The sequence below is a fragment of the Xiphias gladius genome, chromosome 14, assembly GCF_016859285.1.
Source record: "Xiphias gladius isolate SHS-SW01 ecotype Sanya breed wild chromosome 14, ASM1685928v1, whole genome shotgun sequence".
Lineage (NCBI taxonomy): Eukaryota > Metazoa > Chordata > Actinopteri > Istiophoriformes > Xiphiidae > Xiphias > Xiphias gladius.
Genome location: NC_053413.1, coordinates 26,476,696 through 26,502,660, shown reverse-complemented (window position 1 = coordinate 26,502,660; position 25,965 = coordinate 26,476,696). Strand labels below are relative to the sequence as shown.

At 43.9% G+C, this 25,965-nt stretch overlaps 1 protein-coding gene across 1 annotated transcript; it reads right to left on the bottom strand.

Moving 5' to 3' along the window:
* Positions 1–8,274: 8,274 nt before the first annotated feature.
* On the bottom strand, positions 8,275–21,040 carry march11 (membrane-associated ring finger (C3HC4) 11). Its single transcript, XM_040143802.1, has 4 exons — positions 20,711–21,040; positions 14,014–14,169; positions 10,260–10,452; positions 8,275–8,597 (listed from the first exon to the last, which is right to left on the bottom strand). The coding sequence occupies exons 1-4, from the start codon at positions 21,038–21,040 to the stop codon at positions 8,275–8,277; spliced, it is 1,002 nt and encodes a 333-aa protein (XP_039999736.1).
* Positions 21,041–25,965: the final 4,925 nt, after the last annotated feature.

Genomic DNA, 25,965 nt, shown 5'->3' with positions numbered 1-25,965 from the left:
GCGTCAAGAAAATCAATACAGACATACAGAAAGACAGTTCTTCATTTATTAGTGGGATACATGGAGGAAGTGTTGAGTAACTGTTTTTGCATTAACAGCAAACAGCATTTCTTGGCTGTGCCTAGAAATTTTATGCATGAAAACAGAATTGTCGACAAGGCTAGATCTCTTATGGGTCATTGCTTCATATCTTGAAAAATTGAACGTCTTAAGTAATCCCAACCTTGATTGAATTAAGGCACAAGTGCTTAAAATTTCTCCTAACAGCCTTTCAAAAGGTGAACTGAACAGCACGCAATCATATCCTCCACCCAACTGCAATCTCAGCTCATCCGGCTAGCACCTTGTTCGAAGCGTACCAACCTTGCTGAGACCTTAATGAAATTCTGGTCTGTGAATGACAATTAAGACCTTCTCCAACTCCTAAGGCACCAGAAAAATCAAATGACCCAAATGACTTAAGAACAGGGCCCCAAACCCATCCACCACCCCAAAACCTGTCCACAACCACATGAACTGTGACATCATCAATGACATCACAACCATGCCTAGGAGAGTTTGTAAATAGGACCCACTGCGAACAAGAAGTTGTTTTTTGACAATGCCACGCAGACGCAGACAGGCTTCTCGCCCCGTTCGCAGACGAAGGAGGCCCCGCAGGCCCCTAGTTCGCAGACGTAGGCGAGTCGCCCGACGCAGACGCTAAGGAAGCTCAATAAACATGTGGTAGCATATAAATGACAGTGAATGTCTGTAATGCAACCACTCTGAGGCTGTTCCACCGATGGAAATTAGTGATCATTCCCAAGCACTCAAGTCCAAAACATAGTTACCATGGTAACACTGCATGACTTTTAAAGTAAACTAGTGCAGTGCCCGTTCTTTGTGACATCATCAATGGAATCTGCTCTTGTTTTGTGTCAATTCAAAAGAAAATGCGGTTACCTTGGTAACAGCAAGTGCAGTTTAAAAATAAATGCCGGAATCTGTCCGTCAATTTTCTTGACAACCGCTCATCCAAAAAGCTTCACAGTCAACACTGCACTTCCTTGGGCCCTCAGCATTACACCCACGAAGTTTGAAGTTGATCAGATGAGTGGTTGTTTAGAAAATCAAAGGACAGACAGAAGACATAAAGAAAGAAAGAGAAAAGAAAGACAGTTTATTAGTAGGATTATTTATAAGATTATTTTTTGTCTGTATTTTCTCTGTCAGTTGGATGCTTGTGTAGGGTTTATATAAATTATTTTATGTATTTATTTTCGATTTTCTTGACAACCACTCATCCGAAAAAATTCATATTCGACACTCCATTCATTGGGTCCTCAGCAATACACCCAAAAAGTTTGAAGTCGATCGGATGAGCGAGCGTCAAGAAAATCGAAATACAGACATACAGAAAGACAGTTCTTCATTTATTAGTAGGATACATGGAGGAAGTGTTGAGTAACTGTTTTTGCATTAACAGCAAACAGCATTTCTTGGCTGTGCCTAGAAATTTTATGCATGAAAACAGAATTGTCGACAAGGCTAGATCTCTTATGGGTCATTGCTTCATATCTTGAAAAATTGAACGTCTTAAGTAATCCCAACCTTGATTGAATTAAGGCACAAGTGCTTAAAATTTCTCCTAACAGCCTTTCAAAAGGTGAACTGAACAGCACGCAATCATATCCTCCACCCAACTGCAATCTCAGCTCATCCGGCTAGCACCTTGTTCGAAGCGTACCAACCTTGCTGAGACCTTAATGAAATTCTGGTCTGTGAATGACAATTAAGACCTTCTCCAACTCCTAAGGCACCAGAAAAATCAAATGACCCAAATGACTTAAGAACAGGGCCCCAAACCCATCCACCACCCCAGAACCTGTCCACAACCACATGAACTGTGACATCATCAATGACATCACAACCATGCCTAGGAGAGTTTGTAAATAGGACCCACTGCGAACAAGAAGTTGTTTTTTGACAATGCCACGCAGACGCAGACAGGCTTCTCGCCTGTTAAGAGAGCGGAGGCCCCGCAGGCCCCTAGTTCGCAGACGTAGGCGAGTCGCCCGACGCAGACGCTAAGGAAGCTCAATAAACATGTGGTAGCATATAAATGACAGTGAATGTCTGTAATGCAACCACTCTGAGGCTGTTCCACCGATGGAAATTAGTGATCATTCCCAAGCACTCAAGTCCAAAACATAGTTACCATGGTAACACTGCATGACTTTTAAAGTAAACTAGTGCAGTGCCCGTTCTTTGTGACATCATCAATGGAATCTGCTCTTGTTTTGTGTCAATTCAAAAGAAAATGCGGTTACCATGGTAACAGCAAGTGCAGTTTAAAAATAAATGCCGGAATCTGTCCGTCAATTTTCTTTACAACCGCTCATCCAAAAAACTTCACAGTTGACACTGCACTTTCTTGAGTCATCAGCAATACACCCATGATGTTTGAAGTTGATCGAATGAGTGGTTGTTTAGAAAATCGAAGGACAGACAGAAGACATAAAGAAAGAAAGAGAAAAGAAAGACAGTTTATTAGTAGGATTATTAATAAGATTATTTTTTGTATGTATTTTCTCTGTCAGTTGGATGCTTGTGTAGGGTTTATATAAATTATTTTATGTAGGTATTTTCGATTTTCTTGACAACCACTCATCCGAAAAAATTCATATTCGACACTCCATTCATTGGGTCCTCAGCAATACACCCAAAAAGTTTGAAGTCGATCGGATGAGCGAGCGTCAAGAAAATCGAAATACAGACATACAGAAAGACAGTTCTTCATTTATTAGTAGGATACATGGAGGAAGTGTTGAGTAACTGTTTTTGCATTAACAGCAAACAGCATTTCTTGGCTGTGCCTAGAAATTTTATGCATGAAAACAGAATTGTCGACAAGGCTAGATCTCTTATGGGTCATTGCTTCATATCTTGAAAAATTGAACGTCTTAAGTAATCCCAACCTTGATTGAATTAAGGCACAAGTGCTTAAAATTTCTCCTAACAGCCTTTCAAAAGGTGAACTGAACAGCACGCAATCATATCCTCCACCCGACTGCAATCTCAGCTCAAAGACACTTAAAGATGCTTAAACCCTGCCTCACTTTCACTGCCACAGGGGAAAATGCATGTGAATGTCCACTTGCCTGGTTCAGAAAGTTACAAAAATGGTCTGACTCAGCTGCCCACAGTTCTGGGATTGGAGAGGTGGTTTCAGACACTGTTAGACAATCCGGCTAGCACCTTGTTCGAAGCGTACCAACCTTGCTGAGACCTTAATGAAATTCTGGTCTGTGAATGACAATTAAGACCTTCTCCAACTCCTAAGGCACCAGAAAAATCAAATGACCCAAATGACTTAAGAACAGGGCCCCAAACCCATCCACCACCCCAGAACCTGTCCACAACCACATGAACTGTGACATCATCAATGACATCACAACCATGCCTAGGAGAGTTTGTAAATAGGACCCACTGCGAACAAGAAGTTGTTTTTTGACAATGCCACGCAGACGCAGACAGGCTTCTCGCCCCGTTCGCAGACGAAGGAGGCCCCGCAGGCCCCTAGTTCGCAGAGCGAGGCGAAGTCGCCAACGCAGACGCTAAGGAAGCTCAATAAACATGTGGTAGCATATAAATGACAGTGAATGTCTGTAATGCAACCTCTCTGACACTGTTCCCCCGATGGAAATTAGTGATCATTCCCAAGCACTCGAGTCCAAAACATAGTTACCATGGTAACACTGCATGACTTTTAAAGTAAACTAGTGCAGTGCCCGTTCTTTGTGACATCATCAATGGAATCTGCTCTTGTTTTGTGTCAATTCAAAAGAAAATGCGGTTACCGTGGTAACAGCAAGTGCAGTTTAAAAATAAATGCCGGAATCTGTCCGTCAATTTTCTTTACAACTGTGCATCCAAAAAGCTTCACAGTCAACACTGCACTTCCTTGGGCCCTCAGTATTACACCCATGAAGTTTGAAGTTGATCAGATCAGTGGCTGTCGAGAAAATCAAAGGACAGACAGAAGACATAAAGAAAGAGAGAGATTTCTCCATTTATTAGTAGGATTATTTTATGTCTGTATTTTTTCTCTCAGTTGGATTATTGCGTAGGGTTCATATAAAATATTTTAATTCGATTCAATTCAATTTTATTTATATAGTGCCATATTATAACAGAAGATATCTCGGGGCACTTTCCATATAGAGCAGGTCTAGACCACGGTCTTTATAGTTATATTTACAGATGTGCAACATTCCCCCATGAGCAAGCACTTTGCGACAGTGGCAAGGATAAACTCCCCTTTAACAGGTGGACACCTTGAACAGGACCTGGCTTATGGTGGGCGGCCGCCTGCCCCAACCGATCGGGTTGAAAGATGAAGAGAGAGGGAGAGGCAGAGGGAAAGAAAACACAGCAACATGCAGGTTCCACATAAAGATGTACTATAATAATAATAAGACTAATAATAAAAAACTAATAATTATAATAATAGGTATAATAACAATAATAATCAGACTGACTGTAATAATAATAATAGCAATGATCAGAATAATTGAAGCAGTGGGTGTTGAGCAGGATCATGGGGGCAGTAGGTTTGCAGTCACAGATCCAGACTCTGGCGGCAAAGGGGGCAGAAACACCAGCAGAAAGCGACAGGAAGAGAGAGGAGAGAGACGAGGAAAGACAAAACTACGGGAGAGAGAAGAGGTCAAGTTAGTGACGGGCATTGATGGGATATGAATGCATGCGGATGGAGAAGGAGAGGAGGAGAGAGGAGCTTGGTGCATCATGGGAAGTCACCAGGCAGTCTAGGCCTATAGCAGCATGACTAGGGGATGGTTCAAGCCAAGCCTGAGCCAGTCCTGACTGTAAGTTTTATCAGAAAGGAGGGTTTTTAAGCCTCCTCTTAAACAGGGAGAGGGTGTCTGCTTCCCGGACCAAAACTGGAAGATGGTTCCACAGATGAGGAGCCTGATAACTGAAGGCTTTGGAGACTCTAGGAACCACAAGCAAGCCTGTGTTCTGGGACCGCAGTGTTCTAGTGGGGTAAGCTCTTTAAGATATGACGGTGCTTACAATTAAGGGCTTTGTAGGTGAGGAGGAGGTCTTTAAATTCTAGTCTGGATTTTACAGGGAGCCAATGCAGAGACGCTAACGCGGGAGAAATATGATGTCTTTTCCTAGTTCCTGTCAGTGCTCGCGCTGCAGCGTTCTGGATCAGCTGGAGAGTATTTACAGACTGGTTGGGACATCCTTTTAATACAGAACTACGATAATCCAGCCTAGAAGTAACAAAAGCATGGACAGCATTTCTTGGCTGTGCCTAGAAATTTTATGCATGAAGATACAATTATTGATAAGGAACAATCTCTTAAGGGTCATTGTTTCTTTATGACCGTGTGACTGCATTCTCAGCTCAGAGACGTTCAAACCCTGCCTCACTTTCACTGCCACAGGGGAAAATGCATATGAATGTCGCCTTGTCTGGTTCAGGAAGTTACAAACAATGGTCTGACTCAGCTGCCCACAGTTCTGGGATTGGAGAGGTGGTTTCAGACACTGTTAGACAATCCGGCTAGCACCTTGTTCGAAGCGTACCAACCTTGCTGAGACCTTAATGAAGTTCTGGTCTGTAGATGACATTTAAGACTTTTTCCAACCACAAAAGTGACAAGGCAAAGGAGTGCAGTACAAATTTTAACCTAAACATTAGCAAAACAGCCAGTGCCTCTAACTGCACAATATATTAAACTGGACTTCCCAGCATTAGATCTTCTTCCTCTTTCGTCCCTCGGTTTGATGTAAAGAGGCTACTACTGTCACTCTAAAGTGACAGTTGCTGCAGCGCAGCTTTAAATCCAAATGCACTTAAAGTCAGTTTGACATCAGGCAAATAAGACAAATAAATCTCTGTGTATATAAATATTCTTTATACATTACATCCATGTTACATTCAAAAGAAATAGAAATACAGCCAACAGCAAAGGTCACATTCAAGTCATTTCTGTGCTGCACATTGCAACGTCGTCACCCAGCCTCCTAAGGCACCAAAAAAAACCCCAAATGACTTAAGTCAAGAAACAGAGCCCCAAACCCATCCACCACCCCAAAACCTGTCCACAACCCAAATACCACAAGGCTCCTGGAAGCTCAGCAGACTGGCATACAGACAGATCGAGACTACAGTCTCAGCCGCTGTATTCATACCGGCACAAATCATCTGAGGATCAATCCTTTGTGGCAGCCCAGCAGACTTTCTGACATAGAACAGATGTTTATATGCCAGCATATACAGACACTGAGAGCTATTAGATATAACCTTTAAATGATATTCAAAAATGTTCATATTATCTGCTTGTATCATTGTGTCTAAAACCTATATAGCTTTTCTGACATCAGTTTTTTGTTTTTGTTTTTTTGTGCTCATTTGTAATCTGTCTAAATTGCTGAGTCCTGCATCCTCATTCGTCAATTGCTTGCTGGGAAATATGTGTTTCTCTAAACGTTAAGATTTCTTTGTACAAAACATAAAGCAGATCTATCCCAGGAAAACATGGCGATAAAGCCACGAAGACTCCCTACGTGGTTCAGCAGTTTTGAGAAACCACATTCCGAATCCCATTTGTAACCACGCTGATAACCAAAAATCCCGCCTTGGAACAGAGGCTCTCTCAACAGTACGTCGGGTCTCTTTGCTGTGGTTTACTGTAACCAATCGGAATCCACCAATTTCATTTTCAGCGGACACAAAAACTGTGGTAGCAGTTACCCTATTGATTTCAATGCAAATCAAAGAAATATGCCAATTTAAGAGTTATACAGTATCTACAAGTCTACTTACATCAATGCCGCCTGTCCCCTTATTTCCTCATTTTCTGTCCTGCATACAAAGCTCTGATTGGACGATTGTTTTCAGTTGTTCCGCTAATTTTCCTTCGGTTTCTCTCAGTTTTGCTCCAGTTTTCCCAGGGCGGGCTGCTGCAGCTTTGGGATAAGCTCAAATTGTGGCCGAAGTAGAAATGTTTTAAACTCTCATGGACAAGTCTACGCCTCAATTGACTCTACACTGCCGAGAGCAAATCTTTATACTGAGTCTGAACACGCCTCTTAAGTCTTGTTTAGATCGATAACTTTTTTTTGCCGCGTTGGAGGTAAGTGTCGTAGAATAAACATCTTTTCCCTCCCTTTTATAGCCACCCAGGAAATCGTTTCTGATCTATAATGAGTATTACATCGTCACGTGCATGCTGGCATGGCTTTACACTTTTACTCTTGTTGCTTCGATACTGCTAATAATTTGATACTGATCAAAAATAGAGAACAGAGACTGAGTTCTGAAGCAGAGACTAAGTTCTTATCTATGAATAATTTGTTGATTTCAAGAATGAGTCCCTTGAAATAACAGCTCTATTTTAACCCAAGTAAACCCTGGTAAATTTTTCATTCATTATTAATGTATTAATGGAAATTGGAAGTCTGCCAATTGGACGTGGTCTCCATTGCCCTATAGCTAGTGCCGAATGACAGTTCTTTCTAGGAATCGTCCTATAAATTTACAGTTACGTATCATTTCCTTTCTATTAAATTATAGGAAACTATCGTACTGTAAAATAAAGTTTGACCAGAATATTCAAAGATATTTGAAGATATTTTGTCTCGGTACACATTAGTCTCAATGCTGCTTAATGCTTCATGTCATGTGGTAACTTCTGTCATTACCAACTTGCTCACGTCAGCATTCCAATCACAATTCCAACCGGGAAATTCTGATTTCCCACGTGTTCCGACCGAGCGCTAAATATTGCAGAAGTGCCTTATAAAGCAAGCGTGGATGCCACAAATCAGCCAAAGTCCGTAGTTCAAGGTCATTAAAACCAAGTCTAAGGGATGTAGTGCTATATTGACCATGCACAGTATTTATTAACTCTCACACCGCCAGCTCTGCAATCCAAAACCCTCATGAATGTGAGTATCGGATTTACAACGCTTGCAAACTCTAAATCTGATCATCTAGAAAAAGGGGGGGTTGTGGTTCATGTCTGTCTATGCAGCAAAAACGTTAACGTACTTAAACTGTGAAGATTGTTTTGAGGACCGGCCCCAGAGCAGACACACAATTCTAGTTCATTAGGAAATCATGTGGTAACGGGGAAATCTGCAAAAAAAAAAGAAAAAAGAACAGCACACTGTGTGTAATCCCAGCAAAACTCAGACTGTTACCACCAAGTGCAAACCATCAGATGTTTTGTTCCCGCATAAACACCGCTGTTGTTACACCGATGTTACACGAATGACAACCTCTCCTGAGTCACTGTCCTGGCTGAGGTTGTTTTGGGGCACTAGGCTGGGACAGAGAGGGGCCAAACAGAGGCAGGTCCATGGCTGCGGCCCAAGTTGGGTGGCGTGTGAGGGGCCGTTGGGGCCAAAGGTGGCCAGGGGCAACAAAAGCGTCCTGGGGGCCAACGAGGAATGACCGGTGCTCGTCTCCTCCATGTCCTTGGCCTTATCGTAGCTCTGAACGTCCCAGTGGAGGTTTACGGCCCGCCAGCGCATGAAGACGTTGTACACTGCTGCCCCCTCATGGACAATCAAACCTGTTGCAACCACAGACATGGGTACATTAAAGGAAGTGTTGATCCTCCGACACTGCTGACAATCTTAAGTATCAGTCAAATAGTCATTGTCAAGCTCCGAGCAATATTCAGTGTCAGGTATCATAATTTCTTTTTTTTTTTTTTTTTTACTTCAACAAGTCTCATCCTCTTCCACCCCAGGTTATGGTTCCCAGATAAAACAGGATTTATGCAAAGCACTTGCTCAGACTCAGATGGTTCCCTGGTTCCCTGGTTCCCTGGTTCCCTGGTTCCCTGGTTCCCTGGTTCCCTGGTCATATCATGTTAAGAGCCCCCAAACCCTTTAAACCCTTTTTGGATTTTTGAATCCTTGTGCTGATTGTTAGAGCAGGAAAAAAAATGATTTCAAAGGCAACTTATCAAACATACTAGCTTGTCCCTGAAACTAGCTTTCAGCAACGTTTTTAGGTTTTCACTAATAACTCAAACCCGTAATCCAAACCTATGGTAAACGCAGTCGAATCTGAACACACAGACATGACACGCAAACGTTTAGATTCAGTGAGACTTACATTTTCTGAGGATATCGTTATCTCTAGTGTCCATTGTGAATAAATCTCCATAAATTCACTCAATAATCAGCAAAAAAAGAGGCTCCTTAATAGTCCAGAACGTGCGTGGGAATTAGTGCGTTTTTTGTTTTTCTTCAGTATCACGGTACTCCAGTGATGGTTGTCTGTACCTCCACGGGTAAACTGCAAACAGCAACTGCTAATGGCTAATTCAGCATATTTTTAATGTCGCCCTTTTGCCAAAATTGAAATAACTGGAGGCTAAAAAAACAAAAAAACGAAAAAAACAAAAACAGGGCTCAAGCCGCAGGTGACGGCGTGACTCACTGCATCCATGGCAACATCATTAGGTGTCATTAGAGTAGTCTGTGAAAACTGCCCGGTTATAATGAGCGTTGTCAACATGTGTATAAACCTGATCAGATGTTGCTAATCAGCTTGTAGCCAAGCAGTGTGTGAAAGATGGTGAAGCAGCCGATGCCAATCAGCTCATGCAAGCTGTGGCTTTAGTGCTGTAGCGGAACTAACTCTACGCTCCATCTGTGTTGTATTTGTCTTACGTAACTTTGACAGAAGAAAAAGTGAAATCATCTTTTTTTTTTTTTATATTTCACAAACACCAAAAATGTTTTCAGACCTCTGGTAGATCTGGGACCATTTCTGTATTACATTTTTTTCCTTAAGATTCACTCTTAACTTGGGAATCAAATGCTGAAGGTAAGAGGCCGATGTCAGCCCGACAGAAGTCGGGATGCATAGGGTTCAGTGGAGTCTCTGTTTGACAGGCGACTCTGATCCCGAAGGACTGACACACAAGCCTGGTGTTACTGATAATTATTTACCCTGGAACATTTCCTGCCATCGCACACCTGTGTGACATCTGGAAATATCTCGGCGTAAGGTTGTGTTATACAGTATGTTTGGCCCATTACCTGCAACAGCAGATAAATGACACCAAACAACAAAATGGACCCAAAAAGCCAAATGGTTCCCTGTGCAAATACGTGTATGAAGATACCAGTTTTTCATGTATAACTGACCACAGAGGATAGGTGTTTGGTGTGTTTCGCATTCTGCTGGTGACAGCTGCATTAAGGGTTCCTGTCCTCACCTACGCAGACCAGGTCCATGAAGCCGTACATGCCGTAGCAGATCTGGAAGAGGACGTCCCGCCGCTGCCAGACGGCCTGCGGGCTGAGAGCCGACCACAGCAGCCAGGAGATGCTGGCCACCAAGAAGAGAGAGCCCAGGAACACGGCAATGATCTGCACCTTCTCCACCAGGGTGATGGTGATGGACTGCCACTGTCAATACATAAAATGGACTGAAACAAAATACAGTGTATAGTTCCTTTATCCATGTGGCTGTTACAGAAACTGCTCGGAGGAGCATTTTCTGATCTGCCACCTTTATGGTTAAGGTCTGATTAGGTTCAGACGACTAAAACAACTGGGTTTATTTTAACCGGGACCGGACCCCCTTACCGAAACTTAACCAACACTGACTTTTGCTTGGTCTTCATGTCACAATATACCCAACAATGCATGTTGACCTCCACAAAGAGCCACACACACCGGTTTGTTTTTTCGAAAAGTGCTGTCAAAGTGTGTGGCATCACGAACCGATGTGCTATCCCACTGTCCCATTTCCCCGAGTTGATGAGCATCAACGCTCTAGACGAGCCTCAATACTATACCATTGTATACGAATATATAATGGTACCGAAACATATGATGGCTCATGGTGAAATAAATTACCATTTAAAGCAGCTATAATTTATATCTTTATGATAACAATAGATCAGACAACTGTGTGGACTGTGAAAGGTGTTGCTCGTAGCGATTAACCCTTCAGAGAATCATTACCAGACTCTGCCTGATAGGGTCCTTCAGCTGTTTTATTTCCCGCAACTTCATGGTTTTTATTCACTACTGATAAAATAGCGTTTTCTGCAGCAGCAGAACGCTGTTTTCATTGAAAGTGGCCTAAAAACGCACCGTACAGTACCTACTCAGCATCAAACAGCAGACAGACACAGAGGAGCCTGTCCTCTCTGCTGTCGTATAGGCAGTGACCGGTCTCACCGGCGGGACCCTCACCTGGCTGGAAAGCCACATCGACCAGAGTAGGACGTGTTATGTCAGAAGGCGGGAACACAAAATGATCACCATGCAAATGATCACCAACGCTGCCCTGAAAACCTGCCACAGGCATGACAAAATGTCCAAAAAGGAGACGGAGGTGGCTGAGAAGAGGTGGAAAGAGGCCGTGAAGAACGTGAAAGAGGAGGGAAGAGCTGTGGGAAGAAGAAATTTGGGTGTCAGAGCCAAATCAATAACGAGAGAAAAAGGAGAAGAAAAAAGAACGGACAGAATAAACTTGATAAAATAACTTGGAACAGAAAATTGTTGATGCCGAGCAGATGATTGTAAAGCTGCACAGTGCTTGTTTCAGAGGAAAAGGCGTTGGGCAGACTGTTGGGACGGAGAGAAAAGCTCTGCTGAGCCTCAGCTGCAGGTTTGTTCAGTCTGCCAGTGACTCACGTCCCATCTGGAGCGGACAAATCCGAAAGGGCCTGAATGTTCTTCCGTGAAACGAAACGATCCAGAATGCGGATATTTTAAAGCATCAAGAGCCTCTGTCTGTTCAGCCTTGGAGGAAGGGAGGACTGAAGGAGGACTGAATGAATCCTGACGCTCCAAACTCACAGCAGAGACCTCAAGAGGAAACAAAAGCTACTTTTGCCTCAAGACACCAAACACAGCCATCAATATTTCTGTGTTTTCTTGAAAATTACATCTCTACCACATTATTTTAGGTGCACTGTAGCTTTTTAAGTTCAGTTGAGCAGAACCCCTCAAAAAGCAAAAGCAAAGAATCAGGTTAAGGAAAGGTCACAAATCGGAGCAGCTGAGGCAGACATTCAAAATTTTCAGTCAATAATGTGGCTGAAGCTTCAGAACCACCGAGTCCGACGCTTCCTACAGAGCGAACTGATTGGGTCTTTCGTTGGACCCCGCCTGCTAAACTCTTGCAACTTTTAAACCGAGGTTATTTGTGTGCATAGATCATGGGATGACTAAGGCATTTTCTGTTTTGGTTTTGTGAGAAATGTTGATTATCCCTTATTATCACCTTGGGCATTTTATCACTAATGCAGCCCAATAGTTTTTCTGCTCTATCGTGGTTGAAGCCGTTGCAGCTTCAACCACATGCTGCCAAATGGACTGAGAGTTTGGATTCTGCACTTTTGAGATAACAGCTCTGCTTCTACTGCGAGTAGAGACTCAAATCACAACTATGAGGTCAGAATGTGCACCTGTGGCAGATCCGTCCACCTGTTCCTCAATTTTATGAGCGACGAGTCATTATCAAAAAGCAATAATTATTTCAGAGGGCTACGGAGAGGAAGGAAAATCTACACAATTAGTAGAGCTGGAGCACTTCAAAATCTGGGTTTTGAAATTGAGTTTAAGCGAACCATTTTGCGGGAAGGGCTCCCACAGACGCAGGTGGGTTTATTTGTCGTGAGCCTGCCTGTGAAACTGCTGGCTCACTAGATCTCACTGGTGGGTCGATACAGAGATTGAAAAAACAATCTCTTGTTAATGCCTCCACAATGATTTCGAGAGCAGGCTTGGTGGGAGAAACCAGTAACCTCAAAGGTTTATGGCTGTAAAAAGCAAAAAAAAAAAAAAAATTTAACTGAAAATCTGACAAGAGTATTTTTCAGGAAGAAGTGCACTTGTTCTTTCAATGTTCTCCAAACATCACCTACATAAAATACATTCAGTTAGATGTCACATGACTGCAGGGTTTTTTTGTGAAAATCAGACAGCGCTGTTTTTCCAGCACGGTAGTTACTGCTCAGCAGGGCTGTCCTGGCATCTCCAAAAACAACTGTTGTCTTTCCACAGCAGTCTCCAGGATTTCCAGAGAATAGTGCAAAAAGAGGTGCATCTTTTGACTAAAAGATGCCACCAGTTAATCTGATTTGAAATCATCGAACTGGCCTCTGGGACCTCGGGGTCCTCAAGGGGCACTCATCGAGACGACTCATTTTTAAAAGCTTCAAGAACGACTCCCCTTTCCATGCATCTCACGAGTAGGCCAAGTTGTGCCAGATCCCCGTATAATAATCTGTAAGAACAACAGGTCTTTTAAATTCAGAAATAAATGACCTCAGACCACCTCCACTTGCAAGACTGTGCTAATCAGACAAACCCCAGCATTGGTCGAATCCCTCAGTCTTGTGTGTAACATTTCAGAAAGGTACTGTCCAATAGCAGGTCAGATAAAAGAAAATAGGAGGGAAATGACACGGCCTCTTTTATCATTTAGTCTGGTGGACTGAAATTCCTAGTGGCTTGGAGATTTAATAATTAATAATTAATTCAATGAATGTTTTTAAAAACCCGTTAACATCTCCACAATCAAGCATCTTAAAACCCCTTCTAATATCTGTTAGGTAAATACTGCAATTTTTAAGATGCTGACACTTTTTTTAAAAAAATGTTAAAATCAAAGCACCATCTACTTTGAGCAAGTAGAATATTTTTTTATGCAGAAACTACAGCTGTTGCTTTCATCTCTCTCATTTAATTCTCTTCTCAGACTGAATATCCCGCAGAGATACTGATATTGTGGCGGGGTTTTCCCGATAAGAAGGTAGGCAGGTGTGCATTTCCACACGGGGCAGTACCTTGAAGCCTCGTTGCGCTGGTTCTCGCTGCCATCGCCGCCAAGCAGTTCAACAGTCCCTCTAACTGAGGTCATTTTAAACAGAGGGGAACCAGCCCATGAAAAGAGCTGTAGTTATTGGGGTCAAAGCCGCAGAGTGCGAACTTTCCTCCGCAGTATTTTACCTGCCACGGTCTCTTCATGTTGATGGCGATGACGTGGAAGCGATAGCAGCAGAGCTCGCAGGTCCAGCAGCCTCGCTCACTGATCCACTTCAGCAGGCAGTGCTGGTGGGTGTAACGCACCGAGCCGTCACACCGACAAGGGTTCAACAGGTCGCCCTGGGGACCGGACAAAGGGCAAAAGGTCAGGTGCATACAGAGGTGACGTGGATTACGATAACGGCAAGTTAAAAAGACATGCAGTTGGGGTCACAAAAGTGGTGGTGGGGGGGGCACTTGAAAGGGAAGAACAATAATAATCAAAACACAACAGCAGGAATTTTACTGTTCTATCCTCAGATGAAGATGATAAATACCTCATAATACAATTTTATGATTCCTTGGCCAGATGCTGAGATTTATACCTTCCTAAAGGCGGGAGCCTGTAGGATTGAGCTACAGCCAAATCACCCCAACGTACTGCACCCGAGAAGGCTCAAAGGTGATATTTTCAAGGGAAACCAGCCAGTGGTGGTGCTGCAGCTTTGCTCTGTCCTGTCCAGCTTCGATGTTGTTGTTGTTACTCCTGCTGATTGCTAACAGAGCCCATTAAAAGTCGTATACTCTACTACTGAACGTTCTCGTGAAGAACATTTCTGTTTTAGCCCGTTAACTCATCCCAAGTACTCAGTGTGAGTGTCGGCGTCACTGCCAACCATTTGCCAAAGCATTCTGCAGTGCTTTAGTTTATCAAGCGTTCTTCCTGGATTTTTCGCGACATTTCACCATTTCACCATTTTGTAATATCGCAAAACGGAAATCTGAGAGCTCGTCACCCATACCCACGCAGTTCACGGCGGGAAAGGGGTACACTACACCCTGGACCGGTCAAGACACTATCTCAAGGACAGCACTTGCTTCCAATATAAAAAAATCGGACATGTGATTCAGTGTGAAAAACAGTCAGTACCTCTAGGGAGATCAACGCACGTTAGCATTAGGATACTGCTGTGGTACACCATGTTGAGGAAATCCAGAATGTTCTGGTGAACGGCGGAAGAGATTCCAACTATTTCCTGGCCTCAACAGTCAGCACAGAGGAACCAGATTTCTGCCCGTGTCATCACTCGAACAGCTGTAAAGAAGCTGTCCCTCGGCTATCCTCCTGCAAACAGTTAACAATGTGGTATGGAAGCGCTCTGGAGCAAAAGGCTCGTCCTACGAGTTACCGGACACTTGATATTCACATCTTGTCTGGTGTTTCTGTAATTTTGGCCACTCCCTGGAGTACCAGTGACGGATTAAACCTCAGGATCTTTTCAGGAATAGAGAGAAACTCTGCTTTTGGATCAGTATTAGAACCGTCTCCCCAATATCAATCTTACATCCATTTACAAAGACTCTGTGGCAACTTCCCCCCTTCATCTAAAAATCCTTGTTTTCAGGCCTCGGTTTGGCCTTTTCTTCCAGCAGGTCATACATCAGAGAAAATACACGACTCGTTCGGCAGAGGGCTTCGCCGGCATCGGTCAGATCAATGATCATTTCTCAAAGATACAACACTAGCGGGTATTAAAGGCAGGATGCAGCGCGACATTAATCATCACAGCCGTATATATTTGTTCTGAAGGGTTTTTTTTTTTTCCTTCCTCGAGGCATTCCTCAAGCAGCCAATACTGCAGGTTTGACCTGCCGGCCGGGCGGCGAGTGGCACGTTAATTGTATATTAAGGTCAGCGGTCAGGGAGCTCGTTTTTCATCGTGTCATATTAACCTTGTGGGTTTAAAAGGACCTCGGAGGCTTTCACATAAATGTACTGACGCAGGTCAGCTACCCACCGAAGCTGTGACTGATGAAACCAACATCAAGGACTATTTTAATATGCTTCCGAAATCTCTGAGGGGACATTTGAGGAAAAAATACCACTTCTTTTGAGCACTACCAAGGCCGATGGATTCTGGAGTCTACACGAATGCCAACAAAGACTCCAACTGGAGGGTGTAAATAAAACTATAATATCCGCATGTTCTTCTTTATGAGAGCGTAGAGAGACAGGAAACACGGGGAGAGTGAGAGGGGTGATGACATGAGCCGAAGGTTCCTGGGCCGGGAGCGTTAAGTTACAGGGTATATACGTCCTTACCACTCCGTTTCCAAGACATCCCAATAAAAATACAATAATGAGCATGCAAGTAGATTCTTGACCTCGGAAACAGTCGGTTGATTTTGTAATCATCTTAACTCAAGGTCCTCCTACTAGTTTTTTTTTACAGCACTTTCCACGGAATCTTCTGGTCTTCATCAGTGTATGAAGTTTGTACGTAGTCAAAAGCTCCCCAAAAAGTTAGCAAGTGGACCTTGAGATCATTTTGTCAAAGAACTGCAGTAATTGACAAAACAGTATCAGCTCAAGGTGTCCTTACTCGCCTATTCTGGAGCTTTCGACCGGATGTCATGGTTTTCCTTGACATACAGTCAAAGGAGTAAGCAGACCTCGAATTGTGATTTTGACATTTTGTCAATTAGCCCCTGACAAAGATTATTACTCTATTACTTTTATAATCATCATATTCATTATTATTATTATTAGTAGTACTACGACTGTTACAATTGACAAAACAGTCTCAAATCAAGGTCCATAGCCACTAGCAAATCAAGGTCCACTAGCTTTCTGCAGAGCTTTTTTCAACCGCAATTCACAGTTTTTAATCAACAGATGGATTTTTGCAGCTGAAAGCTCCCATAAAAGCAGGTACGTGGACCATAGGTTAGAAATGTTTTGTCAAAGAACTGCAATGTTTGCTGGCTTTTTCGGGAGATTTTAACCGTGCTGCAAACTCTACCAACTGAGGAGGACCTTGAGATGTGGTTGAAAGCCCCGGAAAAGACTGGCGGGTGAACCTGGAGTTTTTTTAGGACCCCGCATCCATGTTGGCAGCAGTTGTCAGCCGCCGTTTGAAAGAACTAACAAAACAGAAATGTGAAACATGGACAAAGAAGTCTTGAAAGTTTTCTGAATAGGAGAAACTTTATACCGATCCATCAGAACCGAGCCAACTCCACCTGCCGTAGGGTAGGACTGAAAGCTGCAGAGAAGTGTGTAAGTGGACATTGAGTTGAGTCCAAAGTTAAGAATGAGCTGTGAAGTTCAACTACAATTCCCCCCCTTTGGTTTTGTGAATCAAAGAGCACTTGTTTCTAAAAGGACAGGGAAAAGGTTTAAAAGATACTTGATCTAAGCTCAAAACGCCGGCCTACTGATGCTGGTTTGGCCTTTTCTCGCGTTAAATAACATCTTATTCTCACTCTATCTGCTCACACACGAATATTTAGAGTGTCAAATTTCTGTTTTGCAATTTTCTTGATAACTGGTGAGCATGCCCAGCCTGCAGCCTTCTATCAAAATCAAATATCAGTCTGGACCTGGAGGCAGTGCTATTAGATTAGCTCTGCTAATAGGCCATAGCCCACGTTCAGAAGACAGGATATTCACTTAGGCATTTACTGCCCTGACTCCTCTCTTTCCCTTAACCTCCGGCGGGGATGATTCGTCCCTCATCGAGCCTCACTGTCACGGACCAAACAGGCCCACAGAGTGTCAGATTTCAGAGATGGTCGGACAGAGTGCCCATTTGTCCCTGCTGGTCCACATCTGTCCGTCCAGCTCCAGGAAGACGAGCAGACAGTTAGACTGATGCATCGCATGGGGAGGATATTTATTGTAAGTAGGTTATAATTCAGCCATTGTCATCCACCTCTGACATGACGCAGTCTGTTTCATAGTGTATTGATTGTGCAACTGACCAATATTTCCTTAGTTGTCTATAGGAAAACCACGACTTGACTTGACTCTCTACAGGGATGAAAAAATTTTTTTTTTTTTAAATGTTTAAAAACACCAATCATGATAAAATGTGTTTTGTCACCATTGAGAAAACATGAAAATATGCACCTTCTACAGGGAACCGCAGCGTAATTTTATCTCCATTTCCGGGTTCCTCTTCTCACATTTGATGGTATCAGGCTTGGTCAAATATGGATTTCTCAAATCTGGATTTGGGTTGGAACCAAACGGCATTTTTAAAGGCTCTGATAAACATTTTTCACTATGACCGAAGAACTGTTCTTTTATTTAAATGGAGAATTCAGAGCATCAGTGGACACTTAACTTGTCCACTGGACTCAAACTGATGGTCTGATGAAACAGCTAGCACCGCTTTAAACCAACGCTACCCCACAGTACGGCCTTTAATTTGTTGCTGAATTTAGGACAACGCAGCTAGAAGCGCAGAACCTGCTCTCAGTGCCGCCAACGGTGCAAAATGGTCTGAAGCGTGGACGCCGACAGAGCGGTGCAGCGAGTTTTTTCTGCTCTTGGCAGGGATCGTGTTAAAGAAGGGAAGAAGTAAAAATCAACACCCTCCAGAGTTACAACTGTCAGGGCACTTTGACCTCTGACCCTGTGCCCCCTTGCTATATACTTGTGTAAATTAAGCAGGCCTGCTCTGGATCTTTATCGTACAACGGATCTGTAGGACAGGTCTGAGTTTTCCTCAGTCTTAGCTTTGCTGGTAGACAAGTATAAAGGCAAGATGATTATTTGCCTTAAAAGTTATCCAATGTGCTCCCAATGGTACTGCAACCTACCCCTGAACCAACGTTTGTGTTTTCATGAATAACCGACACGTGACACCTGATTGCAATCGACCGAAAAGCTGAAAAACAGGAAGGTGCAGGCCGGTATTGAATTTTGTGGTTGGCAAAAAACGGAAAAATTTCTATGTAACTATACAGTTGAAACCTTTGTCCTTTCTCTGGAGAGCGTGAAGCTGAAAAAAAAAAGGGTTGAGGCTTTTTGGCAAAGTTTTAACTGAACGGTCTAAATTTACTTGGAACAAATAACAAGTCCAAGGCAGCTTGAGAGAGTCTAACAGAGAGAGTTAAAACTATGACCGGATTCTGTGGTCGTGAAACCGGCCACTTGTGTCTCACTCGAGATGAGTTGCTCTGAATTTTTTTTTTTTTTTTTTTTTCAATGTAAATCTAGTTAATGAAACTGGTGGGAAATGGACATCGCCCACGTTGATTGTTGATCCTGATCCCGATGTGGTGAGCTGAACTTCTGAAGCTCTGTCCGTGGTGCTGAGAAGGGAATTCTGGCGGGGCACAAGGTTTTCGGTCGTGTTACAATTCATTTGATCAATTTCTTTTTTTTTGGAGAACTACTTTTAACGGCGGCAGGCTACAAGTTGTTGTTGCGGTTCCCAAGCCGAGGTTCTCCTGAGCAGGGTGTCAGGGTCATTACGAACAATGTCAGAAATCCAACTAGGATTGTCTAATTAATTACCCATTGGGTCAGGTTTAACAAATAAATCTTCGAAAATGTTTTTCCAAGATCTGACATGGATCTATTTTATATTTAAAAAAAAAAAGAAAGAAAGGAAAAGAACCTGGATTGGTCATTTCAGGGACAAGGTACGACCCAGTGGCCATGGAGGAGGTAGCGTGGTTACAGGTCACATTGCCCCTAACCTGCTGTGGCCTCAGCTTTTGTGAAACCGCACCACGTTAGTTCCCCGGATTCGGACGCTTTTAGCTTTCTGAGGGACGGTGCAGGCTACATGCGGACTTCACCTTGGCTGCCCCAAGCCGGGAACCACCAGCTGACAACAAAAGGGTCATTCCCTCCGTTGATTGATCGATTACTTGTCCAAATAAGTGTCGGAAGATAATGAAGGTAAACGAACGAATTAAACGAATTAATGAATAATGCCCGTCAGTTTTCTATAGCAAAAGGTGACGTCATCCAATTGTTCACTTTTTACAACCAAAATCTCCAAAATCTCCTTAGAATCATATGAGGGGGGGGGGGCACATTTTCATAACTGACAATGTGGAACCAGAGAATATCAGTGTTAGAAGAGACTAATTCTCTGTGCACTGGGTAATTGACTTATTTCAGCTCCGGCTGTTGGTGAATTGCCTACGCGAAGGATTTCATTGACCAAAGAAAGCCTCTACATTCAGACCTTTTACCTGCCAGGTTTGCCCAGTAGAGGCGGCTGGAGGTTTTACTCTGAAGGCAAGATTTTGTGAAAACAAAAACAAAAAAACAAACAACCTGTGTCCCTTGTGCCAGTTTTTGTACATGGCAATGATATAATTTAGTGTGATGTGAGTCAGCTGTTGCAGCTGACATTATGCTGGGGGCCTCCTGGGGGCCCCTGAGGGACCCCGGAGGTTTCCCGAGCTCACTTTTCGCGCCGCCATTGTCCCCGGTGCTGGTGACATTTAACCTCTTTCTGTACCACCGTAGATGTTTTTGTAATCTCTCGCGTTTTGAATTTGTTGTTGATGTTGGGTCTGTTACACGTCGAGTCTTCGCGGTTCTTTTGGTTCTGGTTCTGATTCTCTCTCCTCACTAAAGAACTGCTGAAAATCGGTCCAGTCTACCAGCATATGAGCTGCGCAGCCTCCACCTGAGCAGGTTTACCTCCTTTTAACTACACGGCCTTGCTGCCCTCGGCCAATCGGGGTCCAGTTGCCTACTAAGAGGACTGCGCCCTGGCTTTCATTCAAATGGTCTCAACCGTCGCCATTCACAAAACCGGGACTTTCGATCCGATAGCGCCAGGGACCGAGTGGGTTCGTTAACTAATGCCCGGACGCGCCGGCGTCGGACCCGCCGACGGTTTCGCCTACATGTCGGCGGCGCATTTACCTGCTCTGCGCCTTGGAAGCAGATCCGGCAGCTGGGAGTGGGGATGCAGGTTTCGCTGCTGCAGTTTGAGTGCATCGCCTGCGTCTTGCACGACGTGCCCCCGACCGCCCCATCCTCGCTGGAGAAATTCTCCGCGTTCCCCTCACACGTTTCCCCGCAGCTCCGGCCCTCCCGGCGGTCCTCTGCTTCCTCTTCCTCCCGTCCCTGCTCCTCCGTGTCCTCGTCGTCGGGACGCGGACGTCCTTGGGCGCCGCGCGGTTCGCCCTCCTCCCAGGTGTGGCGGTGGGCGACGGCGGTGCCTCCGCCCGCCTCTCCCTCCTCTGTGCTCATAATAAAATGAAAAGTGGAACTGAAATTGCATAGATGCCGCCCGACGAGCTCACACCGTATCCGCCACCACTGCGTCGCCGGGGATGCGATGCAGCCTGTAGGCTTCCAGATCACGGCGCTGTCCGCGGATATGCGTCCGTTCCGCGGATGCCGAACCGAGCCGCGCTCCTGTGGCCGGACCTACGGCGCGGCAGCTCGGCAGAGCTGCGGATCGGCGGCCGAATCCCCCCGGTGCCGCGGGCCGTCGGTCGGCTGAAACCGCCTCACTCGCTCCGGAGACCCGGGGAGCATTTCCAAGCAGCCTCCATGCATCGCAACGGGACTCAACGGTCCCGAGGCGCCGGATTCCCCCTCTTCCTCTCCCCTTCCTCCCCCTCCGCCTCCGCCTCTTTAGTCCTCCGACGGCCGACGGCTATGCAGCAGCGTCAGGGTAAGAATCTTCTGAACGGGACAACCCGGGGGTGATGCCCCCTCCCTCCTCCTCCTCCTCCTCCTCCTCCCGACGCGGCCGAGTATTCACCCACCTGAGGGGGTCTCGAGCAAGAGTCCTTCAAGTCAGCCGCCGGTTCTCTGATGAGTCTTGTACTCTCAGGAAGCAGAGAAGAGCATTTCCCCGGAGACATGACCAATCAGTCACATTATGATCCCATTAATATGATGGAGGAGATAACTTTCCAGACCCAGTGCACGCACCACTTCTGCACAGTCGCCCGTGAGAAAGAGATGAGCTGCATCATGTTCGCAGGAGCAGCCTGATCAGTCCCTCCGGTTTAGACCACAGGGTCTCTTTGGGGAGGGCTTGGTCTCGTTGAGGGATCACAGGGGTCCCGGAAGGGCTCTCCTCTTTTAAGTTTTCTTGCCACTTTAAGGGGACATCTGATGGTGGTCCAGGGACCTCTGATGGGGTAAGACAGTTTGGTCCGACCTATGAGTGATGAGGGGGTTGACCGGGGTCCCTGATGTTGTCGAACAGTTTTAAGGGTCCCTGAACGTGGTCACATGGATTCCTGGGCCAGTTTCTAAATGTCCATAACAGGACTAGCTGCTCATGAGATCTCTCCTACTACTAACCACTAAAGTAGGTTTGCAGTTAAATAATATATATCATATACATATTTAATATATATTATATATATGATATATATCTATATCTATTTATATATATAGAGATAGAAATAGTTATATATACATATATCGATAGTTGCAGTTATATATATATATATATATATATATATATATATATATATATATATATATATATATAGAGAGAGAGAGAGAGAGAGAGAGAGAGAGAGAGAGAGAGAGAGAGATATCTATAGGGATATATCTATCTCTATAGATATATATATCTATATAGATATATATAGATTGGAGACATTAGAGAGGGGAGCCAATCCGGACCAAGTTCATGCTTTTATCAATAGTTAATAAGTCATTTATTAAGCTGTGGACATCAGTTAAAAGACATTTATTGGAATAACTTTTGGGTTTCCAGGTTCTGAAATCTCTTTGGCTGGTGTTTGTCCTCCTCCATCATGACCTTTAACTCTTTAATTCATCAGAAGACCCCACCTGAGGACTGTTTGACCTCCGTGTCGACCTCCAATGTTGTTCTTCTGGACCAGAAGAAATCTTGGTCAATACTTTAGTAAATCAAATGTCACATGGGGAAAAGTGTTTGGTACAACAACCCAGGGAAAAGTCCAGGGAAATGTATTCCTATTGCTTGTTTTATTGGACTAACATTCCAAACTCAGAAGATATTCAATTTGCCATCATATATGACAAAGAAAAGCCTCAAATTCTCACATTTGGGAAGCTGGAACGAACAAGTTTGGCAAAAATACTTGCTCGATGGATTTATTGCCTGATTGTTGTGGCTCTCGCTGTTTTACCAACAAGTACCGACGTGTTAGCTTATTTAAAAATAAATAAACTGCTTTAACATTTCTTACTGAAGACGGCAAAAAAAAAAAAAAGATTTTTCACGACCTGGTGACCCAAAAGTTCTCATTAATGGCTAATAACTGATGGACTGTATACAGCGTAAGTGGGTGACGCGTTTAGCTGCAACTTACAGTTCAGGAAGGGTGACTTGCCAAAATTGTTCCTCTCAGACACATGAGAGGAAATTTGGTTTCATTAAACACACTTAACTTTATACAGTAAGTTTGTATACAAGAATAAAACCTTAACTTCCTATAAAAAGACGTCTTCTAAATATGTATATCGGTAGATGGGCGCCACACCATCAGACAAAAATCCAAAAGTAAATTCAGAGACAGTCCGTCTCAGTCCCACACCCCCCCCCCGAACAAAACGTGTTTCGAAGCAGTTCACCCGGCCCTCCCTGCTCTCAGCACGAGCCCGGTCTCCCTCCGAGCCCTGGGGACCTGGTATTGATCGGTGCCTCGTAGGTAGTGATTGGACATGAGTGGATAATTTCCTTTGCTGCATTAGAGTCCATTACTGGCCCACTCCCCGGAAAGCGATAGACATCGTCCAAAAAAAAAAAAAAAAAAAAACAGAGAGAGAGAGAGAGAAGATTCTTCTTGGAAAAGCAGTCCCCTCCAACCAATGATTTGCCGGCTGAGGCTCCTCGAACTTTATTATCAGGTCCATTTGGAGGTTGATAATAAGATACCGGGCAACAGCAAAGGAGGTCATGGCAATAATCCTGACATTCTGAGTCCTTTACGAAAAGCCCAGAACAATATGGGGCAGTTCTTAAAGCATCACATATGTTCAGCAGACTGAGAGAAGCCATCAGTCATGTTGGAATTAAGACGTTTTTTCATGTCAGACTAGGTTTAATCCACTTACCACCCCCCCCATTCAGGAAAGATTTGTCGATCTTGCAGCACCACTGTCCTTCATTTACACCTTTCAACAGAATCCCAGCTGAGGTTTTAACCTCTCCACTCAGACTCCTCTTCCCCTTCGGGAGGAAGAGTCTTCCCTGAGGGGAAGGAGAGTCTGGCGGTACATCCAGTAAGAGCTACCGTCGGATCTTAACATGCGGCTGAAGTTTGGTTAAAAGTGCTTGTTCGAAGGGGTGCGGATGTTTGAAAGGCTCGCGTTAAACTTGATCGGCTTTATCAGAGAGTCCACGTCAGCTCTTCCGGATCTTAACGTGGGCCGCAGACTCGAGCTCAAACGCTATCGTTTCTCTGTCTCTCTTTAACTATGTTAAAAAAGCTAGTACAACACACACGTATCCCTTGAAAAGTCTACAGGGGTGCACTGTATGCTGCTCCAGTAATGCTCATTAGTCTAACATGCTTGTATTGCAACTGTTTAGGAGCGAAATAAAAATTTCTCACCCGATTGGGCTCTGGGAATGGCACAATATCTTACTATTGCTTAAACCTCTACAGCACCTGTAGGCCTCAAATGGCTTTTTATATTTTGTAGATTTAGCTTAACCACCGTTGGTAAGACTGTGGCCCACAGTGGAAGATGTTATTGGCTGCTGCCTCTGCACCACGTTGTATAGTAGAACCGGCTCCGGACTGAACTCACTGACTGAAATGATCAATTAAAGAATGTGTAAAAACAACAAATATTTGGTTACAGCTTCTCAAATTTGAAAATTTGCTGTTTCACGTATCCATTTTGTATCACTGTAAACAGAGTAACTGTTTTTTGAGCTTTAGTTACAAAGTAAGCAAATCTGTCATCTTATTAAACAGTTATATATATATATCTATAATATTAGATATTATATAGATATCTAATATTAGATATTATAGATATCTAATATCTAATATCTATCTATCTATATAGATGTATATATCTATCTATCTAGATAGATATGAACAGTTATATATAGATACATATCTAGATATGTATCTCTCTCTAATATATATGATAGAGATACAGATCTATATCTCTATATATATCTATAGATATATATCTCTATATCTAGATCGATCTCTCTATATATCTCCAATCAGTCCATTCATACCAGTTTTCAGCAGCTGTAACTAAAAACCTCTCCTCCGCATCTTTAGGGGAGCCTCGCGGCAGCTGCCGCCTTCCGCCAATTATCCATTGTGAAAATTTAGTGTTTACATTAAATCGGTTTATCTCATTCAACTTTAAACCAACTTTATTTGCAAAAATCCCTCGGAACATGAGCTGCACTAGACTTTAAGGCAACAATACAAACACTGAAGATAAGCAATTGAGATAGATTAACATCTCGTGTCCAACATGATCAATATCGGCCTTCAGAGACGCATCGGTCAAACCGTCGCCCTATTTAAAACAATCACCTCCTCCCACGACGTCCACCGTGCTAATGCCTCGCCATTTGCCCCGGTTCTCTCCCCAAGTCGCCCTGATCAATTAGTCTCCTTCTCGCCGTCGGCCTGTCTGCGGGGCCCCTCCCCCTCTCCGTTTTACCTCTCGACTCTGTCAGTGCTAGTGGCAGTGCGCCATAAACCCCTGAAACCATTGCGCCGCAAACACTCTCCCTGCTTGCAAAGGGAAGTGGAGAGCCTGCCAAAGATAGAGTGGAGGACCACAAACAAATGGGAGTAGCTGAGCTCATTAAATGGGTGTTGCGGTGGGTCAGCATCCTGCTGAAGCCCGATCAGCTTTCGATGACATCATCTGCACGAGGCCCGCAGTCACTAAGTCTGACGTATCTGGAAAGAACTCCAGTGGTGATGAACTCAAGCCCTTTCCTTCAGCAGAAAGTTTACTTAGGGTAGTAGAAGCACCCAAGGGTCAAAAGTAAGAGCTCTCGCTGAGAAGAGGAGCTGGGACATAGTTTTGCTGGTGAGTGAAAACCTTGTAAGGCAAAATTTGGGGGGGGGGGGAATTGCACTCTGAAATAATATGAGAGGGGTAAAAAAAAATAAATAAAGACGAGAAGAAGAAAAGAAAAAATATGGCGGGAAAGAAAAGCAGAAAAGGAA

Bases quoted from the DNA above. Each gene is read 5' to 3' on its own strand.
- march11 (XM_040143802.1), bottom strand. From the start codon at position 21,040: ATGAGCACAGAGGAGGGAGAGGCGGGCGGAGGCACCGCCGTCGCCCAC. The intron at 10,453-14,013 runs GTAAAATACTGC...ATGTATTGACAG, and splicing joins ACATGAAGAGACCGTGGCAG to TGGCAGTCCATCACCATCAC. The intron at 8,598-10,259 runs GTGAGGACAGGA...TGGTTGCAACAG, and splicing joins CATGGACCTGGTCTGCGTAG to GTTTGATTGTCCATGAGGGG.